The sequence below is a fragment of the Vanessa atalanta genome, chromosome 24 (assembly GCF_905147765.1).
Source record: "Vanessa atalanta chromosome 24, ilVanAtal1.2, whole genome shotgun sequence".
Lineage (NCBI taxonomy): Eukaryota > Metazoa > Arthropoda > Insecta > Lepidoptera > Nymphalidae > Vanessa > Vanessa atalanta.
Genome location: NC_061894.1, coordinates 8,633,264 through 8,658,052, shown reverse-complemented (window position 1 = coordinate 8,658,052; position 24,789 = coordinate 8,633,264). Strand labels below are relative to the sequence as shown.

Genomic DNA, 24,789 nt, shown 5'->3' with positions numbered 1-24,789 from the left:
TTTTTTTTTTTTTTTATAATTTGTTTCTTTTTTGAGCTTGAGAGCTTCAGTAGTAACATAAATGTTAGCTAGGACTCATCTGTACATACACGTTGAATGCATGTTAGTCTAACCCTTAACTGTAGGCGGAAAGCCTAGAGCCGTCGGAGGGAAAGAGTCCGTATGTGACCGCGAGGGCGGTGACCACCCGCACGGCGACCACCCACCACGACCTGGACACGCAGGCTAAGACTCAGCAGATGGAGGAGCGCACGGTTGCGCAGACGCTCACCTCCTCCGCCACCAGGCAGGAGCAGAGGGTCCTGACCCAGGAAGTCAAAACTACCGTCACCACTGGCGATAAGGTACGTCCCCCTCATTTTTAACGCCATCTTGTCATCTCATTGGCACGGTTTGATTTAATTTCGAATTGTATCCTTAACTTTGGTTCGTTCATTTTATTATTATTTTTTCTTTTGCTTGTATGGCAGCTTTTTCACGAGCGAATGCGCTTAAGATCGGTACTGAATGCTTGCAGCCGTGTACGACGACCCGATTTTACTTTAACTTGTTGACACATACGGTTTTCTTGAAGTTCTCGAAAGAAAAGCCAAAATATATAATTTAATGGGTGCCTCACCTTGGGGTATTCAATGTTTCAGAATTCAGATTAGTTGTGATGTGAAAAAGCCGTCATAATACTGCATGTTTGATTATGTTCTAATTTGTTTTTTTTTTCTTCCCCAACCCCTACATGGATGAATCTAACTAACGCATGGTGTGACCATCGATTGCCCTACACCACATTACCCGATAATTCCGCCATGAATGGTACGATCGTGTTTAATCCTGGACATTCGCCATGGAATTTGGACAATTCGGCAAATATCATATTAACCCTACATCCGCACTCCATGAAACCATAAGCAGCTTACTAGACGCGGCTCAGAGAGTTCGCTGAGCAGCGGGGACTCTGGTACGCCCATCGACTTGGAGGAGGGCGGGGAGGGACACTATTACGTCACCGTGAGTACTCTTTCTCGCAATAATATTGGAAGATAAGAGGGTGATTTGTTGTTAAAAATTAAGTTAAAAAATTGGCAATTGGTCAAACGCTGCTTACTCGCCAGTTTATTTTATTCACAAGTCTCACTCATTTTATCTTCGAAATTTATTAAAGAACTATTTCAGCGGGAATCAATTTTAATTTTTCGTAAAATAATAATAGATCGAAAGAAAAGGACAAACACACAACTTTAAAGATTCCTAAGGTAATTTAAACTAATGTGTTTTTGACTGACTGTTTGAGATTGAATATCTTAGATGATTTCGTAGGAAAAGTGGATGCAGCATGCCCTTACTTATAAGTAGACATAGTAAAGTGATACTTGAGTTAGTCGAAACTATTTTAGATTACAAAAGAGACTTGTATCTTTTCTAACATTTCATTTACAATATTGGATAATGTATAGTACCATAAATATCTACCAGATATTCTTACATTGAAAATCTTTGATAATTTGATAAAAGGTCGTAGTTACTTGATCACTATTTGCATGATCTATTTTATCTGTAATTGCACAAATTATTACATACACTACTTTAATTGACACCTACTCGTCAAATTAATTGGTACATAATTTTTTCTAACTCTTTAAAAATATATCAAATAAAATCAAAATATACTTTATTCAAGTAGGCTTCAACAAGCACTTTTGAATCGTGATTTAACAAACTCATATTAAGTGAAGCTACCACCGGTTTGTAATGTAGATTCTACCGAGAAGAACCGGCGAGAAACTCAGTAGTTACTCTTATTGAACAGGTATCACTCACTCCTCTGATATTTTACCGCTAAACAGCAATACTTGGTATTGTTGTGTTCCGGTTTGAATTTATTTTGCCAGTTTTAGGCACAAGGGACATACCATCTTCGTTTCCAAGGCTAATAGACTTTCACAGATGATGAAAGTAATGGTTAATATTTCTTAGTACCTACGTCACGATTAGGTGGCCCATATTCCAGTCTGCCTACATATTTTAAATTTAAAAAATAACATGAACCCTTTGACGACTTTGCCTATTGAAGTTGTCAGAGAAATTAGTCGCAATTTATCATAGAATGTATTTAATGTAACTAAACGAGGTCACATTTAATTACTAGACGCGTGGCTATCGCTCGAACATGTCTATTTATACGTCGTTCAGAGCATGCAGTAAATTTTTGCATGTTTAAACCTAAAAGTGTGATGATTTCTTTAGTCTTGATTATTTACCCCCAAAAATATTTAAGGGAAATTAAGGTTAGTATAGCTTGTTATTTCGAGTAATGTGGATTGTACTGTTCTAAGTTTTTAAATTACAGCAAAAACAATTGTTTTTTTTTTTGTGAATACTGTTCTTTTTTTTTATGAAGATCTTATCGATTATCTTACTGGTTGTAAATATTATGTCTTGTTAAATTTTGTGTTATAGGTTAACAAATATTGATTGTATAAAGAGTTATTTATTGAGATGGTAAATAATATACTATTTTATATATCTATATGAAAATATTTTAACAAAAAAGTGTAAGGTTTTTTGGTTTAGTTACAATTTTCAAACTAAAAATGTTTAATTAAACATAGAACTGGATTTGATTATGAACTGTCGGTTAATATATTTGGCAAAATTTACCTCAAATCCGAGAAGAACCGGCGATCGATCTTCAGCGAGTTTATTCGAACCGGCCATCTGGTTTTATTGAACATTAAGGTCTCAGTCTTTGTCCTCAAAGTCAATTTCCTATTCTTTAATAAACAAACGTAACGTAAACTTTAAATTCATTGGAATCTGCTCAATAATTTTGGGATGCTGTTATAATAGTGTATACATTGTTCCGCGAATAATGGCAAACTCAGTGTTGTCAGGTAACAGGTAAAAAACTAATGACTAATGTTTCTGGTGTAAAAATGTCGAATGATAACTGTGTGCAGGAGCCGGGCTCGTACCGCACCACCACCACCACGGCCGTGTCGGGCAACGCGCCCTTCGGCAGCGTGCTGCACGGCGCCGCGGCCAGGGTGAGCGGCTTGGTTATATGCTATTTTTCAAGATATCCATTGACATTCAGTTTCTTTAGTAACGAAAATTAGGTAATTTATTTCTAGAAACCAATACGGCTCTAGAAATAACGAGCCTTTAAGAAGAAGCCTACATTCTTTTGTACATAAAACAGTCCAAAAAAAATGATTTCTGTTATATGATCGTCTTTCCTCTCGCCTTCCTGCATCTGTGGGATAGATTTCGTAAAAAGGGACGGACGCTTTTCACGATATCTATCCCACAAAGTAGTTGGAGGAGGTAGTCGGAGGAGTAGTGTGTAGTAGGAAGTCGGAGAAGCACGCTCTATTTTGTTTGAGCATGGAGCACGCGGTGCTAAGCTTGGCCGTCAGATGGTACCAACCCATGACCAACGTGAGATGTCAGTTGTCACACATCTTAAGCGACTTCTATAAGGCTCGTTTTTATTAAATGTTAAGTTTTCGGTTCGGACTAAAGCTACTTATAGAGAAAGTGATATGGTTGCCACCATCGTGGAGCCTCTGCGCAGTGTCGTTACATGCCTCGTGCGGTTGCAGATGAGTTCGGGCCCTCAGGTGGCCGACGAGGGCGCGGAGGGCGCGGCGGGCGCGGACGGCGAGGTGGTGTCGTCGCAGACCATCAGCTCCAAGACGCGCACCGTGGAGACCATCACCGTCAGTGCACACGCCCTGTTCCTACGCAATATATCTTAAGCTCCTAATCGGTTCCATGTCCAAATCGCTGACGCAGTAGTTGAGCACATGTTATTGTGCTCCGGGACTGGGAGAGGGTTTATATTCGAGTAATATTTCTTTAAATATGAGCGTCTTTCAGATTTTATAACGTAACCATTTAATAATATAATAGAGACAATTATAAATAATAATTAAAAACATTGTTGTCGAATTACGTCACGACTTTTCTAAACTTCCGCTATCTATTTGTTTAAAGACATACTACGTCTCGAGTATTTAATATGACTGTAATTGTCTCGTTTCGTTACAGTACAAGACGGAACGTAACGGCGTGGTGGAGACCCGCGTGGAGCAGAAGATCACGATCCAGTCCGACGGAGACCCCATCGACCACGACCGAGCGCTCGCCGAAGCCATCCAGGTACAGCACTTTAGCAATGACAACCAACAGAGAGAGCCCACGTCTTGATATTGACATATGACTTCTCTATAAATGGTATTGAGTTTTGGTTAGTCCTTATCACCTGGATTTCATTTATCTATCTTTTGGGACAGCAGATATGTTACATACGATACGGTTTGAACAAATTTTCGGATAATTAGAAAACACTCCACGAGTGTATTTGTGAATTTTTGTTAAAAATATTTGAATACTTTTAGTAAATAAAATTAATAAAAGAAGTATTTAAAACGATACTTTTATCTATTTCGTTTTTGAGACTAATCAATACTAATTTATGGCATTCTATTGCCAATCGGGTATTCAATTCTAAGTTTTTGTTGAGCAAAATTAGTAATTCATGTTTCACGTGTCATAAAATTTATGTTACTCATAAAGCTTAATATAATTTTCAGGAAGCCACAGCGATGAACCCCGATATGACAGTCGAAAAGATCGAAATCCAGCAACAGAGCACGCAGCCCTAACTCTCGAACGACCGCCATCTTGCGAGTACCGACAATTAAATCCAAGATGGCGTCCACACGTGTCAAAAATGCCTTCTGTACCATGACAATGTAATCCGCTTAAGACTGCACGATCTGTCGTCCGACGTCTCGCTTGCGATGTCCCGTCGGACGACTTATCGTGCGAGTCAGGCTTTCGATGTTATAATATAGCCAAGATGGCGTCGTTTGTTTATAATTGTATGTATATGGAGGTTACATACGTATAGGTTTAAGTGACGTCACTGAAAATATTAATTAAATAAGGTGTAGTCGATTAATCGTTGGATTAATCGATTTTTTTATATGTCGATGTTGTGTCGAAACGCACTTACGATTATTTTTATTCAAGTTATAACTATGCAATGGAAATTGTATGTAAAAATATTGTAAGTTACAATGCAGCATTTTTTTCAAAGTTTTTACCAACTTCGAACGAAGGGGGTTCTATTATTAAGCTTAGGCTAAGCGATACAGACTACTGGGCTTTTAGTACGAGTAAATGTTGCCATAGTGGAAAAAAAGTGTTCGTGTATTTCGAAGGGTAATTCTTCTAAAGTTTTTGATATTAGCTTTAAACATGTCACACGACTTAGACCACCGTTATTTAGATTAAAAAGTTAAAATATTTTTCTCTCTAAAATCTCAAACGACCAGATTGCAGCGCGGGACTAATTTAAAGAAAAGAAAAAAACTCGATTGTCAATTCAAACCAATTCCGCGTAAAAAACATTGACATATAATTTGTTTCTTTATTATTCATACTATCGGAATTATTATTTTTTAAATATAATTTAAACACTGTATGAGGTATTAAATTTGTTTTTCTTTTTTTTTAAATAATATAAATTATAAGAGCATATTATATGTCTATGTGAGTTGTTATACATGTTGAAATGAAATTGATTAAAATATTGGCGGGAATGTTGGGTTTGTATGTGCAATCGGGACCTAAATAATTAAAAAATTATAAAATATAATTATTTACGACATGTTGCTATAACTATTTCTAATATTACACCATTTAGGTGCTATTTAGTAATGTAATTCTATGTCTTGTGTGTTAGTGCCGTATTTTTTTAAATATTTAAAGCTGGCAACGGGGATACTTGGCTTTTTTTTAAACGGCTTGTGCAATATAACCTTCTAAAATTATAGACTTGTTATTGGTTGTTATAAAAACGAAATATACGTACAGTTGGAAAAAAAATAGTTAATTTAATGCTACATTGATGGACATACGTACATACTTACAAGTCATTCAAAGGTCATATAAAGTATCAATTAAAATTTTAAACATTTTTTTTGTAATTGTTTTGTTGCCTGTACTTTAATTAAATTTCTTGATTGAATCTACAAGCGGCACCATGCAGCTAGTCTATAATATTAGTCGGTTACGTTGAAGCTGAACAGCTTACAGTGATGTTAGGGTCTTCACAATTATTACTAAGGCCAGGCGAGCATTTCGTTGTAATCACAAGCACAAAACTTATTTATTATGCGATTCGTTATTTCGTCTCAAAACATCTTAAGCTACGTCTAAATGTTCTCTTAAAAGTCGATCGTATAATATACATATATAAATATATAATTCATCGCATCAACATTTTTTTATATATCCGGTACATTCCAATATACCTGGTTTATTTCAATTTATGAAATAAAATCCCATAGATTATTTTTATTTTTTTTTTCCTCTAAAATAAGAGTGTGTGTATTATCTGTGGGCGCAGAATCGTAAACAGTAGATTTTTTAATGAACACGTAGGAATTATTTATGTAGTATTTATTATATAGATGTCATTTTTATTATAAAATAAAAATGTACAAATAATTTAAAACATTAGACTCGATACAGTATAGATTGCATGTTACGTTTTACGTTTTTAATATTTTTAATCTGTAGCCGCCCACAGACTGAACTAAGACACTGATGTACAATTATAATTAATATATTTCTTACGCTAGATGTAACTTTTTGTATTACATTAAGTTTAAACCTGATTGTGAATCAGAATGATGTGTAATTTCTCTTACGATTATTATTATTTTTTTAATTATATGACATTATATTTTATTGTGAGTTCTTTATACGCGTATTGATGGTTTAAAATGATTATATTAAAATTCTCAGTGCGAATTTAACAATTGCAAGTACAGTCAGCAAAAGAATACATCTCGTATCACATTTTGTGATTATTTTTACTTTTTTTTTGGTAGTAGGAGTGTTTGTCTTAATTAATTCTATAGCATATAAACATTTCATTGTATAAATGTAAATTGTCAATTTTGATACAGTACTATCAAATAACTTTCCTACTATCAATGAAAGGTGTTTTTTTATGTCGACTGTACGTAACACGTCTTGCGTTATAATTTTATATTTATTGAAGATGTTTATTTTTGTAAGAGTCCCCAGCTCCGTATTATTTGATATTTAACGAAGTTATGAAGTAACAGATATTACAATAAAGATGCTTTGTTTTTACGAGACTTTTATTTCAAATAATTACAAATATTATTAATACAATTTTATACTATCACATTACGTTTGTTTAAATAAATAATAATAAAAAAATTAACACTTACTCGGACAAATCTAGATAACACTAGTTCTTTGATTCATTTATATTTATAATTTACCTTCAATAATAATAAATTGGTTCAATAAAATATTGTCAATATTAAGGACTAGAAATAAACCTTGCTCTTAACACAGTAATGCTTGAATTATCATTAAACTTAAAGAATAAAGTTTAATTTATTAAAACTATTAATTATTTAATTTATTATGTAATGTGGCAATCTGTACAAAGAAGGGGCATTTTGTTTAAAACGAGCAACAAGGATCCTACTAGAATAGACTTATATTGAGTATGATTTTATCCGAAGATGTTCCCGATGTTCTTGACTATTCCGTCCGTGTTCCTGTACTTGATGCCGCTCTTCCCCAGGCCGTACGGGAACTTCCCGCCGGTCTGCAGGAAGTACTGTCCGCGGGCGTCAGGCTTGGCCCCGTAGCCCATGTAGCTACAAGTTCATTACACTTTGGTTATATTCATTACCAGATTTAAAGAGGGAGGGGGTAAGTGTCATGTTTTGAAAGAATGGTGTAACTGGCGGCTTAATAACTGGCGGTTTCCCATACCTAATTTCGTTCAGACAGTCTCCGCTCTTGAACGCTTCCCAGTCCTTGCACTTGACCGCGGGGAAGGCGTCCCTGGTGACCACGGACTCGCCGAATATCTGCCACGCGCGACTGTGGGAGCACGTCTGCAGCAGGCAGTTCGGCTGCAAGGCGCCGCTGTTTGGGAAGTAGTCCGCGTGACCTGGATGTCATATTCATTTTTAAACATGATACTATCAAATGTAATGCTATCTTGCTTTTGGGATATCGAAAATTCGACATTTCTGTCTGTATTTTCTAAATCGTGTCCATATCGATGATTGTTTGATGAATAGATTCTAATTTAAAGAATCTATCGAAAATAGAAATAAAATATACTTTATTTTTTATTTCCTTTATTTCCAAACCTTTATTTCCAAACCTTTATTTCCAAACCTTTATTTCCTTATTTGTGAAGAAACGGTAAACGTGTTTGTAAGCATGTGTGTACACGTCTTGATAGACGACAATATTTGAGACAAAATTAACTTACCAACTATATCTTTAATCCCATACACGCCGGCATCCGTGTGTATGACGTCCACGAAGGCCGCGTCAGTGTGTATCAGCCGGCAGTCCGGATCCACGTGGCTGAAGCAAGGCCCGGCCGGGTCCAGGCCGGAGATCCTACCGACCAGCTTCCCGGTCAATTCGTTGAAGGTTTTCCCAGCGAACCCGGATATGTGTGCTCCCAGGCTGTGCCCGATTATGTGGATTTTTGCCGGATCTTGACCCTCTGAAAGATGATTTATATTGTGCATAATTTTATAATATAAACACAAATCAGTCGGCAGAGCTTCTCTGCCATGTATCATAAGCTACAATCTCCAAAACGCCGTGCATATTCTTATGTAGGTATATTGATTAAGTCGTTTTTTTAGTTTTTTAATGATATATATAGGCCCACAAGCAAATGGGCCACCACCACCCATAGACAATGGCCCAGTAAGAGCCATATTAATCCTTCTTACATCGCCATACACCACCAACCTTGGGAACTAAGATGTTATGTCCCTTGTTCATGTAGGGACACTGACTCACTCATCCTTCAAACCGGAACCCGGATGAGTAAGTGGCAACTACCTAGGCAGACTTGCAGAAAGTCCTATCAAGTGAGGCAATACAAAAAAAAAGTCTACTGATTAGTAAACGTTACACGGTTATAAAATTGTGATGATTTAATCCCATCTAGAAAAATATTACTGCGAAAAAAACTCATTTTCAAAATTAATAAATAAAACTATTACAAACGAATTCCAACAAGAAAATATTTTAAGATCCAAAACATTTTATATCGTAAGTTTTTATTTAAAGAACAGATACTTTACAAGATATACAAAATGTATCCTCATAGCAATTACACATGCAGTTACAAAGTAGGTATAAACAACGTAATTACCTGGTAGGCACGAATTAAACATCATTAATCAAGACATTTCTAAGGTTCTTTTCGAAACTAACAACATATTAATGTATAATTATTTATCTACAAATAGTATTAATTGCTATAACTATTTAAAACAAGTCGCAATTACTATGTAAAAAAAATATCGTCGTCTATTTGATAAACATCGTTAAAGACAAATCTTGACAAGGAAAGAATTTTATATATAAATAACGTAAGGCGATTTTTGTCCCAGTGATTATGGGACGATAGCTGCACATAATAAAATATGTTATGGCCTCATTTTGAAGAGAAAATAAAGAGGATTCTTGATTGCAATTAACTAATTTGTTACGATTTAACAAAGAATTTGTATTAGAGAGCGGAAAAAAGTTTCTGCTCGGTTAAGGAGCGGTACTACGGCTGTAGGTATAAGAAAAGAATGAAAAACGTAAACAAAATTAAAGTAAATTGTTATAAACAAACTCCAATTCTAACTGAACTAATGTATACTATTTGACATTAAAATTTCGTTTAAAAAGTTTTCATAATTTTGGCGCCAAATGTAGATGAAACAATGAAATGAAATCAAAATAAAACCTGCCATAGGTTTTGAAATTGTAAAAAAATCTTTTGAATAAACACGAAGTTTCGCGGGAAACCCACTAGTATTAATATTAAGAATTTTACTTTTAAAGTTGGCGTCGATATTATTGATTTATTTGCCAGAAATTTTTGGCAGTTTGGGTTCGTACGTAGAATGTACAAATTTAATTTGAAAACAAAAAAAAATATATATTACTTTTGTCAAGATGGTAAACATTAAATTTATTTTTATTACATCATTTAGAACAGGCTTTCTTTAATTAAAAATTGATGCACCAAAGAGGTTAAGGTGTATTTATCACTTTCAGCAAGTCCATCGTGAACCAGCGAAATAAAATCCGATGATCATGTTTACCACCAGTCAGATTACTTAATATTTCACATCTGGTAATTCATTTTATATACTATTTCCGTGTTGTAGTCATTACGTCATTCTTTGCACGTACTCGTATATAGTATTTATAAATATCTAATTAATTATGCAAACGGAGACGCCAAGTTAGTTTAATTAAAATGACACACATTATCTCTTCCAACTTCCTCTACTTGATAGCTCACTCAAGTTGATTCCTTTTCGTTTTCAAAATGACATTTTCTTTGCAGCTATCGTGTCTTTTTACACGACTGTACAAAAAAGGAGTGTAATGCTCTTAGTTTCTAATAATTCCACATTAATTGAATGGCTCCAAATCTGTTGTTTGGCATTAATTAAAATTAGTTTTCGATCTGTATGTATGGGATGTCGTTAGAATCCTTATCTCATCCCGAGTGACAATGTCTTGGTTTGTGGCAGAGAAGGTGTGTTTTTAATATGAATAAGGTTCTTTCTAGTAAAATAGTTCCAATATTTTTAAAAATTACAGATTTTTTTACATAATATTTCTGAGTTGAAAAATATGAATACCTATTATTTTTATATCTGTGTGTGTATCTGTATCACGTTTACCTAAATAAATATCTATATAACTAATGTAAATTACACTGAAATTTCATGTGCTGAATTTTTGTTTAGTCTATAAACCTGATGAACGGCCGTGTTGAAAAACATCGTTAGAATATCTGCATGTGTCGGATGGAAAAACATCTTGCTTAAACATCAACCCAAAGCAAAGTAGTTCCGTGGTGAAATATACTTCCAACATTCTGGCTAATAAATATGATTATATAAGAATTGGCGTTAGGAATATGCCAAACTAAAAGTATTAATTTTCTATGGGAAAATCTTAGTCTTTGAGTTGTTTTGATTTGATTAGTTCCTATACCTTTAATATATGCACATATTCATATTATTCCACAGAACGCCAAAGGTTACGACAACGTGGTATGCTAAATTTAGGCAAGGTTTGTGCGAAATAGCTTAAGAGTATTATTACATACAGTGTATTAAGAGATAAATAAGACTACAAATTAAAAGTGATCTTAAAATAATGGGAAACAAATATAATTAATACAGTAACCGTTACTTATACGACAGATGTTGAATTGTACTTACGATATACCATGGAAGCTAAAACTTCTCCAAGCTTTTGTCCCATGAAGCGCACGTAAGTCGTGGAGCGCAGGTACAGCCAGCGGATCAGTGAACTGCCGTCCAGTGCAATCACACCGACGTGGCCTGCGGGAGAAAGATACCTTCATTGTTGATTATGTTATATTTTATTTTCAGTAGGACAATCAACAGTAGATACAATATAACATTAAAAATAAAAAAATTACATTTCAATATCATGGCAAATTTATTATACTATTTACCAACATTTATTGTTTCCAAACTTTTTTTAATTTGACAAACTAAACGATTTTGCTATAAAGCTATTTTGTACGTAGTTTCTTATAAAACGTTAAATCACAGTGTCAGAAAAAGCCATTTAATCGAGTATTCCAATTACTTTTAGCGATCTATGTTCTTGATTCAATGAGAAGTGAATTCCAAAATCTCAGTGACTCCGGCAGAAAATCAGTTTGACAGAGTGAAACAGGAAAAAGAACATAATTTAAATTATTTTGTTTAATATCCAGTAGCGCGGTTCTGTAAAAACCACGGTCGGATTAGAATTCCTATCCATATCTGAATTCACCTTAACATGACCCACATTAAAAAAATATTTGGTTATTCCGTAACAATACGTCATATAATGTGAATTTATTGTCAGTTATCACCTTATTGGCGGTTGGAAATTGTAAACAATATTTAGATTGTGAAAATAAAACCGCTGAATTTACGCACCGGGATTTCTTTTCTGACTCATTAGTAGTTTTTACTTTCGCTGTGAATACATTGAATACATAAATTAGATTTATAGTAGAAAGATAAGGACGCCAGTGGCGTTATGTACGTCAATTATAGTGGCCAATTGACTGGCGTTGTAAGTCAATTTCCCACTGCTGGGCTAAGGCCTCCTCTCCACCACGCTGCTCCAATGCGGGTTAGACACATGCAGGTTTCCTCACGATGTTTTCCTTCGCCGCCGAGCACGAGATGAATTATAAACACAAATTAAGCACATGAAAATTCAGTGGTGCTTGCCTGGATTTGAACCCGCAATCATCGGTTAAGATGCACGTTTTCTAACCAGTGGGATATCTCGGCTCTTAAGTATTCACTATATATCAATTAACATCCAGTACTACCGCTAACTAATTAATAAAAAATATATAATTATCGAACAAAACTTTTTTTCAATTCCATCAATAATAAGGAAGCAGCAAAGCTGATGATGTCCTGAACGATTTCAAGGGAGACCAGCCAACTGCGCAGGACATATTAAAGTTCACAAGTGTGTCAAAGTTACACGAAGTCGAACTTTATGAATCTCAAACAAACCATTCATGATTAATATTAAAATAAATAATCGTTATTCTGAGTACAGTACTCTTCATTTCCTTACTCTTAATCGGGACTCCGTCACCATTGAAGAGATGACAGGAGCAATCGCTAACTTCACCTAACCTCTTAACTTAAACCAGGATTGGTGCACGTAACTACAAGATCTTCCCTAATAAGTAACCTATCTATAAGATTTCTAATAAAGGTCACGACGTCATCCGTCTCAGATCGATACAATAATTGAATCACGCGATCCGTAAATATGTTGGGAAACGCATTGTTATTCTTTCCTCGATTTCTTATGTAATCAATGACTGAGTTATCTGGATTGGTGACTCTAATGATTCCAACGATCGTGCGTTAAGATTTATTTATGAAACAGGATACAACATATAATAGGATACAACAAAAACAGAAACAAAAAAGAAAATTCAACGCAAGAGCGTTTCTTTGACTTTTAAATTACAATCAAAATATACCTACTTTATTCAAATAGGCTTTTACAAGCACTTTTGAATCGTCATTTAACATACTATATTTAGTGAAGCTACCGCCGGTTTGGTATGCCGAAGAACCGGCAAGAAACTCATTAGTTGCTCTTTTTCAACATCCAAAAATACAGTCATGTTAGTTAAATACAATTATATATGTATGTCATGTCTCCTGCCTGGAAGTCGACAAGCATTAACTCCACGCTTTTTTACCATCTATATAATCTTGTATCGAATAATATGTATTTTTTACAAATGATTTGAATTTACGAAACGGCAAAGTTAAAAATGTCTGCGGAATTTTATTATATTATATAAGTATTTAAAAAAAATATATTTTTATTATGTTTATTGAATTTTTAATTTAACTAATTTATCGCGTCACAAATTCATAATACTGTGAATTAAATATTTAATTATGCAAGATTCTCTGTAATTCTATCGCTATACTTTGTATTATTGTTTTCCGGTTTAATAAATACGTGTAATTAAATTGACTATGAAAACATCTCAGCTGCGGTTGTCGCTCGATGATTGCGTAAGGAATAATAATTAATATATTATATCAGCGGTGGTGACCACTTTTCTTATGAAGGCTCATTTCTTTCTGTTCATTTTGTTTTAGGACAATGTCTTTTGGTATCATCCATCCCTTAGTTTATATATTATTAAAATTTAATGGTGTGGCTCTTATACGTCTGTTATTGTGTGTGTTATATAACTTTTTATATAAACAGTTATGGAGACGTGATCACCACACCCATAGGTAAGAAATATTCCATTCTTTCCATCGTCGATACGCCACCAACGTATGGAAATGTTGTGTACATTGTGCCTGTAGTTCCACTGACTCATTCACCCTTCTAAACTTAATACTAAGTATTGCTGATAATCTCTGATAAGTGGGTAGACCCAGACGGACTAGCACAGAGCTCAACGCCAATTGAAAGTCATAAACTTGTTCTATACCTTAAGATTAAGTTTAAACTAAGCTAAACTTGGCCTCGCAACGAAATAGGTTGCACGATTCTTATCAAAAAAATACCAAAAAAAAAGCCTTCGAATGATTTTATTAGCTACTATGTATGCATATTGTAAAGCTTTATTTTATGGTTATTGTCAACCATCTTTCTTTTACTAGCCTGGTGGAGACTAGAAAAAAAAGATAAGCTATGTTAGGACGATGCCGAGGGACTCTGTAGTAAATATTATTATAGAGACTAAGAAATCAATACACTTACCATTTTCAATAAATGAGCGACTGATTTCCGTGAAGCTGTCCTTAGTGGGGTCGTCCGTGAATCCGTGCACAAAGATGATTAGCTTGTCATCAGGGTCGAAGCTCCGAGCCTGACGCAGCGTTTCCGCCGCCGCTGTTATATTGATGATCGTTGTATATGCCCTGTTTTATTATTATTATTATTTTAATTTTTCCTGACAACTCGGATTGGAGCCGGCATTCACGTCATACTCGCGGTACCAAACCAAGCGGGCAGACACTTATTAAAAACTTACAGCTTTAACGAAATTCCCGTTCTCAAGGAATCTGCGCACAATTTACTTGGTGGGGTAGGGCTTTGTGCAAGCTCGTCTGGGTAGGTACCACCTACACATGAGATATTCTACCGCCAAATAACAATACTCTGTATTGTTGTGTTCCGGTTAGAATGGTGATGAGCCAGTGTAATCACAGGCACAAGGGACATAACATCTTAGTTCCAAAGGTTGGTGGTACATAGGTGATGTAAGGAATGGTTAATATTTCTTACAGCGCCTTCGTCTATGGGCGGTGGTGACCACTTACCATCAGGTGGCCCATATGCTCGTCCGCCAACCAATGCCATAAAAGAAAAAAAATCACCATGTGTACTATAACGGCTTCTGCATATTTACATAAAAATTAAAAAAATCAATATCTTTGGAGCCCAATGGTTCAAAATTAATGCGTTTGTTTGGTTATGTAGCCAATTATAGGGAGAATTATTAGGACCTTATATTTGTATTATTCCTTTAAAATCACCAAATGATTGATTATTTTTTAAGTAATATAAATATCGATTTAATATCGATGAAATCAGTATTAGTGTTACCAACGGTTAAAATACACGCTCTAGTACTTACTGTTGCAAAATTTTATTATTTATCTTTATTTCATCTAGGAGTTTAGGCGTCGAATTAAATATCTTGTCACTTATAAATAAAAGACAAGCCGTAATTAAATTAAATAAATTCCCAGAAATGGAGCATATTGAAAACTCTTGAAATTCCATTAACTAATTTATATACTGTTACAAGACAAATTATATAATTTATCAATGTGTTTTAAGTATATACTTTTATTCGACTTAAATAATTGTCTGAATGTTGCAAGTTCAAAATATATTAAATGTAAAATTTAATATTTCTAGCCTGTACGAACGATATTAGCCGTGTTAAGCATTACTGCTCTTGGACCGCAGGCCGTACTTTGTCTATTCCATTCTCAGTAAATGGACCATCAAATGTAAATATTAAAAAAAAATATATTTAAATGAACCCTTATGTAAATGGTATACAGATAAAGGTCGTTACACATATAGGCGAGAAATATATGGATATCTAAATTACTTGGTTTTGTAGAAAAGGGTAAGGCTGTTCAGGTCTGGTTCATTCTCTCCCTGTAACTGCTCGTACGAAACCCCCAGTAATTTCTTAACGTGCTTACCTGGAACAAAACAATGTTATTATTTTGGACAAGTTATTAATAACGATATATGTATCTTATAAAAAAAAACACGGTGAATTTCAATGGTACGTGACAGGTACTTATTTAAATAAACTTACATTGTGACGATCCTACGTAGGCGATGGTCTCGTCAATCGGTTGTTTGACAGTTTGGATTTCCTTTTGAATTCCCTGGCCGAGGAAGTCAACGATGTTCGTGTCATTCCTAGTCTTCTCGTCAGCCGCCGCGTACATCAGGAAAGAGGAGAGCAAGAATGAGAAGATACCCCTCATCTCGCCAGCACCCTAGCGAAGTTCATTTATTATGTTAGTATGTTTTGCAAAGTAGGAAAATACACCACGACTTGGTAAGTATCATTGGAAGTATAATTCTGGAAGAACTCACTTCGTATGTCACTCGTGAAATGTTTATAAAGCGATTTAGTGACTTGTTTTCACATGCACTTAGTCACGGCCAAATCACTGAAAAGCTATAATAATAGCTCAAATATTACCACTTTAAGCGGCACTGTCAACATAGCGTGACCGCGTGCATGTGAAACGGCACTTACGGTGACATGCTATGTTGTTGCCGACATCTTTTAAACGTTATAATTATTGATACTGTAGTATAATACTTTCTGACATTAAACGATCGTTTTCTGATGTGAGTTACGATGTTCTAACAATTGATATTCTAGGTGACCCATTTCCTGTATATTCAAGTTTTGTGCGACTAATTAAACTGTCACAACAAAATGAACTAATGTAATTACTCGTACTGGGTTACACGCACTGACAAACCTACGAGCACATAAGATCTTTTAATGGCGAAACCTTTAGAGAAAACAAATGCCTTCCGCTGATATACGAAAGTCAGCCAGAGAACGCCAACCATACCGATCTTGGGCTTCCCACTTTCATTTAGTACCATCTTTTTTTAACAGTCAGTTCGCCTCGCCACAGATGAATTCTTATGAACTTCTGCTGTTTCATAATAATATCCAATTCCAGTAAAATAGTTATATTAATAAGCTATTGTATTTGCATGTAAATGTATTTATAACTAGTTTGTCTGGGTTTGTATTTCTTATCTGTGCCGTGCATCAGATCAGACGATCAGTGAATATCAATTATATTACTAGGAGCAAGTATATATAATATATAATTATTTATTTGACGGATATTATGAATGTCATTTTCTGAAAATACATCGTCCACAAGCAAATGTATTCCAACTATGGGATCTCAGATCAGACATCCGGAGAGAAATTTTTTCACAGTTGAAAACAATATTGGCCGAATTTTGTGCCTTTACGTTGAATGTATTTAATAAAAAACAAAAGTTACAAAAAGGAGTAGAGTGATGGACTAAAACTTCCTCTCCTCTTGATAAGAACTTTTGTTAATCCAGAAGTTGCTCTAATTTGGAAAGCCAGTTTCCTAAAGAAGTGTTCCCGCACCGCTCAGATTGACATGATTTTAAACTCAAATTACACAAATGACAAACTCAGTAGCGCTTAAAACGATACCTCAAAAAAAAAATGTGCTAAAACAATCCACAAAAACCAAAAAAAGCGTGCTGTTATCGATGTACTCGTAAATTTAACATCGAAGTGCAAGAACACATACACACACAGAACTCACTTCATTGTAAACATTGTTATACATGTTTTCAAAAATTTCGCCGGTCACCTCGTCCATTGCTAGAAATTAAAAAATATAAATTGAGTATTTTTAACATATATACAGATATAAGATGATAGATGATTTTGACCACGATGATCGATCTTAACGGAGGCTTTTGCGCTGGAGATATTTTAACGCAAAATTTTATGCAAAAACACATCGGTACCCTTTCTCACGCACATTTGCGACGACGTCGACGTCGACGAAACTATAGTCCGAAAGTCACAGAGACTTCAAGTACAAGACCAAAGGCTTGACGTACTTTCCGAGGCACGGGAGTATTAAAAATCCCAACAACCACTTCCCAGTACTAAGAATTATTGGACATTAAAACCCAATAACTTTTTAGGGCTTGTGATTTGACGTTTGCATAGGATCCTAGGATCCATTTGTATTTTTAGATTACAAATTTATGTTATTTTAAAAACATCTTGTAGTTTCGGTTTCCGCTGTTTCAAATATAATAGTCTAGCTTTATTTTTGTATATTTAAAGTATTTCTTTAATTCTGATTTTATTTTGTAATTACGTGGTGGTAGGGCTATGTGCAAATCTGGGTACCACTTACTCCTCTCATATTCTACCGCTAAGCAGCAATGCGTAGTATAGTTGTGTTCCGATTTGAAGGGTGAGTGTTTCAGCGTAATTACAAGCACCAGCGATATAACATCACCTTTTTCCAGATTAGTGGCGCATCGGTGATTTAAGACCCGATTATATCTCACAGTGCCAATGTCTATGGGTGGTGGTGACCACTTACCATAATTTTTCGTCATAGTGCTATATAAAAAAGTGCTAATCTGTTGTAAGAAAGAAAAAGAAATGTGAAGGTTTTTATATTAATATAGGATGTTGGCGTATCTGTTCATAAGAGATTAAAATACTTCGATACCGTGTACACGATCTCTGTTAAAGTTGACGCATTTGCAGCATCTTCAACAGACTACAGAGATTACTCAAGGCAACGTGTAGTAGGTCTTGGTGATCCTAACTTGTTTGTTTCTTTATCTATCTCGTCTCAACTGCTCGATCCGACCATAAACCGATCATAACATTTTGCATACGCTTTGTAAGCAGTTTAGAAAAGTCCATTGGTAAGTTATAACCTCATTGCTTTACACGTGAGCGAAACCATGAACGGAAACTAGTATACTATAAGCCTTGTAATGACATTACATTGAAGTAAATGAGATGTCTACATAAGAGATAAGCATAACATTACACCGTGACACTCCGACAATTTATTATTTATCATTATACCTTTATAAATAATTACTAAATAATTAATGTTATTATCTTACGACTGTAATTAATTACATTTAAATATGTTTATTAAAGAGCCGAGATGGCCCAGTGGTTAGAACGCGTGCATCTTAACCGATGATTTCGGGTTTAAACCCAGGCAAGCACCACTGAATTTTCATGTGCTTAATTTATGTTTATAATTCATCTCGTGCTCGGCGGTGAAGAAAAACATCGTGTGGAAACCTGCATGTGTCTAATTTCAACGAAATTCTGCCACATGTGTAATCCGCCAACCCGCATTGGAGCAGCGTGGTGAAATATGCTCCAAACCTTCTCCTCAAAGGGAGAGGAGGCTTTTAGCCCAGCAGTGGGAAAATTTACAGGCTGCTAATGCTAAAAAAAATATGTTTACTTCGTCACATAATACAAGGGAAAACGAGCGATGGCTGAATATTTGAAAAGTACGGAACTTGTTGGGAGCCGAGATGTCCGCAGTCCGCTGACGTCTCGGCGTCTGAGTCACGCATTTTATTTATGTTTAAAATGCATCTCGTGCTCGGCGCTGGAAATTATGTTATTAAGTTTACACGTGTCGATTGAGAATTTGGTATGTGTGACCATTAGAGCAGCGTCATGGAATAGGCTTCAAGCCATCCCCTAAAATGGAGAGGAGGTGAAATCCCAGCGATGGGATATTTAGTTTACTTTTACAGAATTTGTTACCTATGAGTAGTCGCTCCCAAGGCCAGCTTTCTAGATAACATGAGGGATAGAAGCCATAACTGTGGCACCAATATTGTGGGTACTGAGATAAGTACACCATACGTAAATGAGGTCTAGGATAAAAAGAAGGGCACACTTGCTCTATATAACAAGTTCTTGAGGTACCGTCGTAAAGGTCTCGCGGGACAAGGTAAACGGGTTCAATACTGTCGAAGGAAATTGATAATAATTACGATAACATTTCATACATTCATGGTGAAATAACAAAGGAAGCAATAAAAAAAAAACAATAAAAACTACTCGTCACATGTGTTTCATTTTATGGGTTTTATAAATTGAAAGTTAATTAATTAAATTCTTTAGTTAATTAAGACATATGTACTCATAACTAGATAAAGGGGGGACCGATTGTATGTACACTTGTGCAAAATTAAAGTTAGCGTAGGTTGTCTTATTAAATTTATTAGATTTTATTGATCATTTAGATTCAACAGGTGCACATCAACTAAATATGATTACCTACGTACTCTTATTGCTGTGTACTGGATTTTTTACCTATTAGGGTATCTCGTTCAATTTATAAGGCGACCTTTATTATGATTCAATATTAACAAACATTTACATTAAATTCAGAAAAAAATATATGCAAAATATAATTAATGGTGTGTACTTAATAACACGCGCGAGAAGATTCTACTTCATCGGCGTAATAAAAATAGTTTTTAATTGAATACAGTTAATTAATTAATAACAATATAATAATAATTATTATTTATAAGATAAATTAATTCGCCACACTTATATCGCTCACAAAATTAAACATTCACAATTTAAAGTTGTAATAAAGTAAACATTGTAAAATAATATCAGACGACAAGTTGTCTGTTAACGAATTAATTTGCAGGTTAGCGACCAACTTCAACTGTGCGCGCGTCATAATAATTCACTCTCATGAAGTCTTCATAGCGAGCCAAACTTAATTAATTTAACTTTACAAAAGACAAAGAATTAAGATAAGAGAAAAATAAGTTAAACGGTAAAGAGTTATAGGTAATATTTTCTCGTGGAACTAATTTGAAAAGTTTTTAAAAAAAGAGACTCAAAAATATGCCAGAATGTATTCATATAATAAAAACGAAGACCATAGATATCGATTCATTGTGATGGTACCAACTTAAAGCTACTCTGAAACCCGGGAAAATATATACGAAAGTTTATTTACGTTATTAAAGTAATAATAATACACGATTCGTCATATATGTAAATAAATAGACGAATTGAGAACCGCCTTCATTATTGAAGTCAGGTCAACTGTTCTTTTGTCCTTAATACGCATAGTATTCTTTATTCATGAACATATAATAATAAAAACATAAGAAAATGATCCAAAATAAAAACAAAAGTGTTTTGTTTTATAGGGTACTTGAGTGGACACGAACCAGTGATGCCTGCGAAGTGTGAACCCATGGAGTGGGTAGCGCAGATTTTTTGTTGATTTTCCGGAGCACTCAGTGCCATGTAGGATAAATGCATAAGAGAGTATTTACAGCGAGATAAATAAAAGGCGCTCGAAGAGGAGATTGACTAACTAATAAAAATTGTAATGAAAATTACTGTATAGTATATTTCAAATCACTATGGAGTGTTGTATACAAAACTTTTTATAAAGTTAACCAGTCGTCGTCATCGAGAACATTTTGTCATTTAATACTAGCTAAACCGGTGTTATCGCTCGCATAGCACTTAATTTGTGACGATATTCTTCGTAAATCTGCCATCGTGCCCTCTTAGACTTTAGTTATTATTAATACTAATGTATATTTAAATTATATACACAAACATATTTAAACGATTAAGAAGCTGCATTGCACGTGGTAGATTTTTGACAATCAATAAGCAAGTGCAAATACTTCTATATTGAATAAAGATTTTTGACTTTGACTTTGACTTGACATTGATCTGGTGTCGGGGCTGTTAGACTGCAACGCAAAAGTTCGATTCCAACACTTTTCGTAGTTACGTCCGTACTGATTATTTATTGGCTGTTTTCAATTTATATTTGACATATAATTCGTTATTATGAGTCATTTACTGTTATATAGATCTGTAGATCTATGGTTCCGCGGACTTAGTTTTTGTTTTACTAGAGACCACTTTTTTAATAATATATATGTAGGTAAGCGGACGAACATATAGGCCACCTGATCGTAAGTGGTCATCACCAGACCGAAGTCTATCATCCTTACGCTATACCATAGGAACCATGCATTTTTCGGGATAAAATGGCCCTTGTAATTCTTTGAACCCCAAAACTACTACTGCAAAAATTAATCCCTCGCTCTTTGAAAAACAAATAATCGGATGGGAAACGTAAATATTTTCGGAAAAGAAGTAACTCATATTCCAGACTACAATCTATCTCTGTGCCAATTTTCATCAAGATTTGTTCAGCCGTTCTGGCGTAACAAACGTCCATCCAAACTTTCGCATTTATAATATTAGTAAGATTCTGTAATATGATATAATTATGTTATTTTGTGAGTATAAATTGTACTTATATCGTTTGTTTTATTTAAAAATAATATTATTACAAATTTTCCACTAAAACAATACAATTAAGAAAAATTCACACACGTATAATCTATTATTATATATCGGACTTTGACCTTTTCTAGGACGAATATAAAATGTTTGTGTATATAATGTAGATATATACAATTCGTTTATATTCTCCGTACAAAAGTCGTGGACTTAATTAAAAAAAAAATGGCGTCTTTGCTTTGTGCAAACCCGTCTGGGTATGTACCACCCACTCATCAGATATTCTACCGCCAAACAGCAGTACTCAGTATTGTTGGTTCCGGTTTATAAAAAATAAAAAAAAATATTATACTTTTAAAAAATGTTATCCAGGTAAGTAGACTGACAAAACGGCTACCGGATCGTAACTGGTCACCGCTGAATAAGACTTGATTGAACTAGAAAAATATCAACGATTCCCTGCATCGACAACGCGCTTTGGGAACTAAGTAATGTCCCTTGTGCCTGTAAACTCAGTTATCCTTCAACCCGGAATCCAACAATAACTATTACTGTTAGTTAGTTACTGAATACGTGTTAAGTGGATGAACCCAGACGAGGCACGAAGCCCTACCACCAAGTGATTGATTATTTTACAATAACATTAACAGCCTGTAAATTTCCCACTGCTGGGCTAAGGTCTCCACTCCCTATGACGAGAAGGTTTGGAGCGTAATCCACATGGTTGGGTTGGTGGAATACATATGTGGCAGAATTTCATTGAAATTAGACACATGCAGGTTTCCTCACGATGTTTTCCTTCACCCTGAGCACGAGATGAATTATAAACACAAATTAAGCACACGAAAATTCACTGCCTGGGTGTGAATCCGAAATCATCGGTTAAGATGCACGCGTTCTAACCACTGGGCCATCTCGGCTTCTTCGGATTGATTATAACTTTGAACAAATAGATTAACAGAGTACATCTCTCTAACATTTGCTCTTCTTATATATTGTAAATCACCACGATGAGTTTCGTTGTTGAATACCGAATGTAGAAATCTTTTATTTTCTTTTTCAAGTAAAGCAAGAGTTAGCTACGCTGCCTTAGTGCGTAGGACACGTGGATATTAATCGTAGGTCACGAGTTCAAGTTCAAACTCGGCTGCAAAGGTAAACATAGTGAGTAACCTACATGTGTACGATGAATTTATCAGTAGTGAAAGTCGATTTTTCGATTTTGATCCTTATTTAAGAATGTAAAATTTAAAGCTTTTTTTAATTTATAAAAACATATAATTGCGAAATATATTATCTTTTTAAAATAAAAGCTCGGAAAAAACATATTTTTGGATGGTCGTTAGTTCTGTTCTTTGAGCATTTATAAAATTAAATTAGAATAAGAATAATAAATAGTAATATTAAATAGTTTGAATCCAAAGAAGGACATAATATAACACCTGACCAGCAACCCCTAAACTCGAGTGCAGCCGCTGGCGACAACATGTAGTTTATATTTACTTTGACGTGACGCATTTACGACAGTAGAATCTATTGATATTTATTAATATTAACTCTAGATTTATCAGAATCTGAAACGGTAACAGTTTTTTTGATAAAAGTATTTTCTATGGAACACTATATGTTATAAAATTTATATTCTATAGGTTATATTATTTATTTCTATTAAATACGTAAACATATAACACATAGTTCAGAGATCAGATAAAAATTACATTATCTTTAAAAAACGCGAGATACACATTTAATTATGTAAACATATACGTTATACATATATGAGATAAACATATAATCATGAGCCCGGAAACATATCAAGAATCAAACACGCTATCATTACACAGGTATGTTGTTGCAGGAAAGCACATATATATATATATATATATATATATATATATATATATATATATATATATATATATATATATATTATCTTATATATTGTGCCCTATAGTTATTTAAAGAAATTTAGAATATATAAATATTTTAGTATAATATTATATATTTAATTGTAAACGAAAAAATTAATTTAAAGAAAATAAAAATTACCATTGATTTTTGAACATCGTATCGGTTCGAACCAGTGTTTTAGACACGATAAATAATCTAACTTAACGCTTCTATATTCAATATAGACTTTGATTAGAATTACAAAACACAGATAACTTAAATTATATAGCTCTCTCGTAAAAAAGTTCGTAATGAAAATTATCTTGAGAACACGTGTTAAAGTTTACAATATTATACATTAAATGTCCTGCTGGATAAAGATGCTGTCACAATTGCTTTAATACTAATGAAGATAATTTAAAAAAAACAAAAAAAAACTGTATAAGGTATAATTAGACTAAGGTATAAATATATTGTGCCGCAAAAAAATCTTACCTTTTAATTCAAATCTAAAAAAAAAACTACACTAACACGGACACGGTACTAAGTACTTGTAGTACTGCTTCAGTACTGGCGGAGCGCGAACTGCTATTTTATATAAGTACGGAAAGAGTGATATGAACTTGTAAAGTGCGTCAATATTTTTTGTTTAATATGAATCGACATAACTGTACATTGCGAGCGGGTACAGCAAAAAGTTTTTACAATTATTTTTTTACAAGTTACGGGTGTTCATTTAACGTGTAATGTTTGTTAGTTTAGCTGAATTCGAGCGATTTTTTTCATAGTATATTTTTTCGCTATAAGATATCTTAACTATTCCTTACATCACCAATGCGCCA

General features: G+C 34.3%; 2 protein-coding genes across 6 annotated transcripts in view; one reads left to right on the top strand and one right to left on the bottom strand.

Annotated features, from left to right (window-relative positions):
* Nucleotides 1-7,168, top strand: part of LOC125073264 (protein 4.1 homolog) — a 74,866-nt gene extending 67,698 nt beyond the window's left edge. For 3 of the 5 annotated variants that reach the window (XM_047684007.1, XM_047684011.1, XM_047684012.1), the window contains 6 exons: nucleotides 126-344; nucleotides 910-1,005; nucleotides 2,955-3,041; nucleotides 3,600-3,716; nucleotides 4,048-4,158; nucleotides 4,593-7,168. In XM_047684007.1, coding sequence (XP_047539963.1) covers nucleotides 126-344; nucleotides 910-1,005; nucleotides 2,955-3,041; nucleotides 3,600-3,716; nucleotides 4,048-4,158; nucleotides 4,593-4,664 — 702 coding nt within the window. In that variant the 3' untranslated portion in view covers nucleotides 4,665-7,168. The remainder of the gene's footprint in view (nucleotides 1-125; nucleotides 345-909; nucleotides 1,006-2,954; nucleotides 3,042-3,599; nucleotides 3,717-4,047; nucleotides 4,159-4,592) is intronic. The other 2 variants (XM_047684008.1, XM_047684009.1) reach the window with 2 other exon arrangements.
* Nucleotides 6,984-24,533, bottom strand: LOC125073265 (phospholipase A1 VesT1.02-like). Its single transcript, XM_047684013.1, has 8 exons — nucleotides 24,443-24,533; nucleotides 15,980-16,166; nucleotides 15,764-15,860; nucleotides 14,398-14,558; nucleotides 11,331-11,453; nucleotides 8,342-8,584; nucleotides 7,831-8,011; nucleotides 6,984-7,712 (listed from the first exon to the last, which is right to left on the bottom strand). The coding sequence occupies exons 2-8, from the start codon at nucleotides 16,152-16,154 to the stop codon at nucleotides 7,565-7,567; spliced, it is 1,128 nt and encodes a 375-aa protein (XP_047539969.1). The 5' UTR covers nucleotides 16,155-16,166; nucleotides 24,443-24,533; the 3' UTR covers nucleotides 6,984-7,564.
* Between the last annotated feature and the right edge of the window lie 256 nt (nucleotides 24,534-24,789).

Excerpts from the sequence above, each read along its gene's own strand:
- LOC125073265 (XM_047684013.1), bottom strand. The coding sequence starts at position 16,154 with ATGAGGGGTATCTTCTCATTCTTGCTCTCCTCTTTCCTGATGTACGCG. Across the intron at positions 15,861-15,979 it reads CTACGTAGGATCGTCACAAT|GTAAGCACGTTAAGAAATTA; the intron begins GTAAGTTTATTT and ends GTTTTGTTCCAG. Across the intron at positions 14,559-15,763 it reads ACCCTTTTCTACAAAACCAA|GGCATATACAACGATCATCA; the intron begins GTAATTTAGATA and ends ATAATAAAACAG.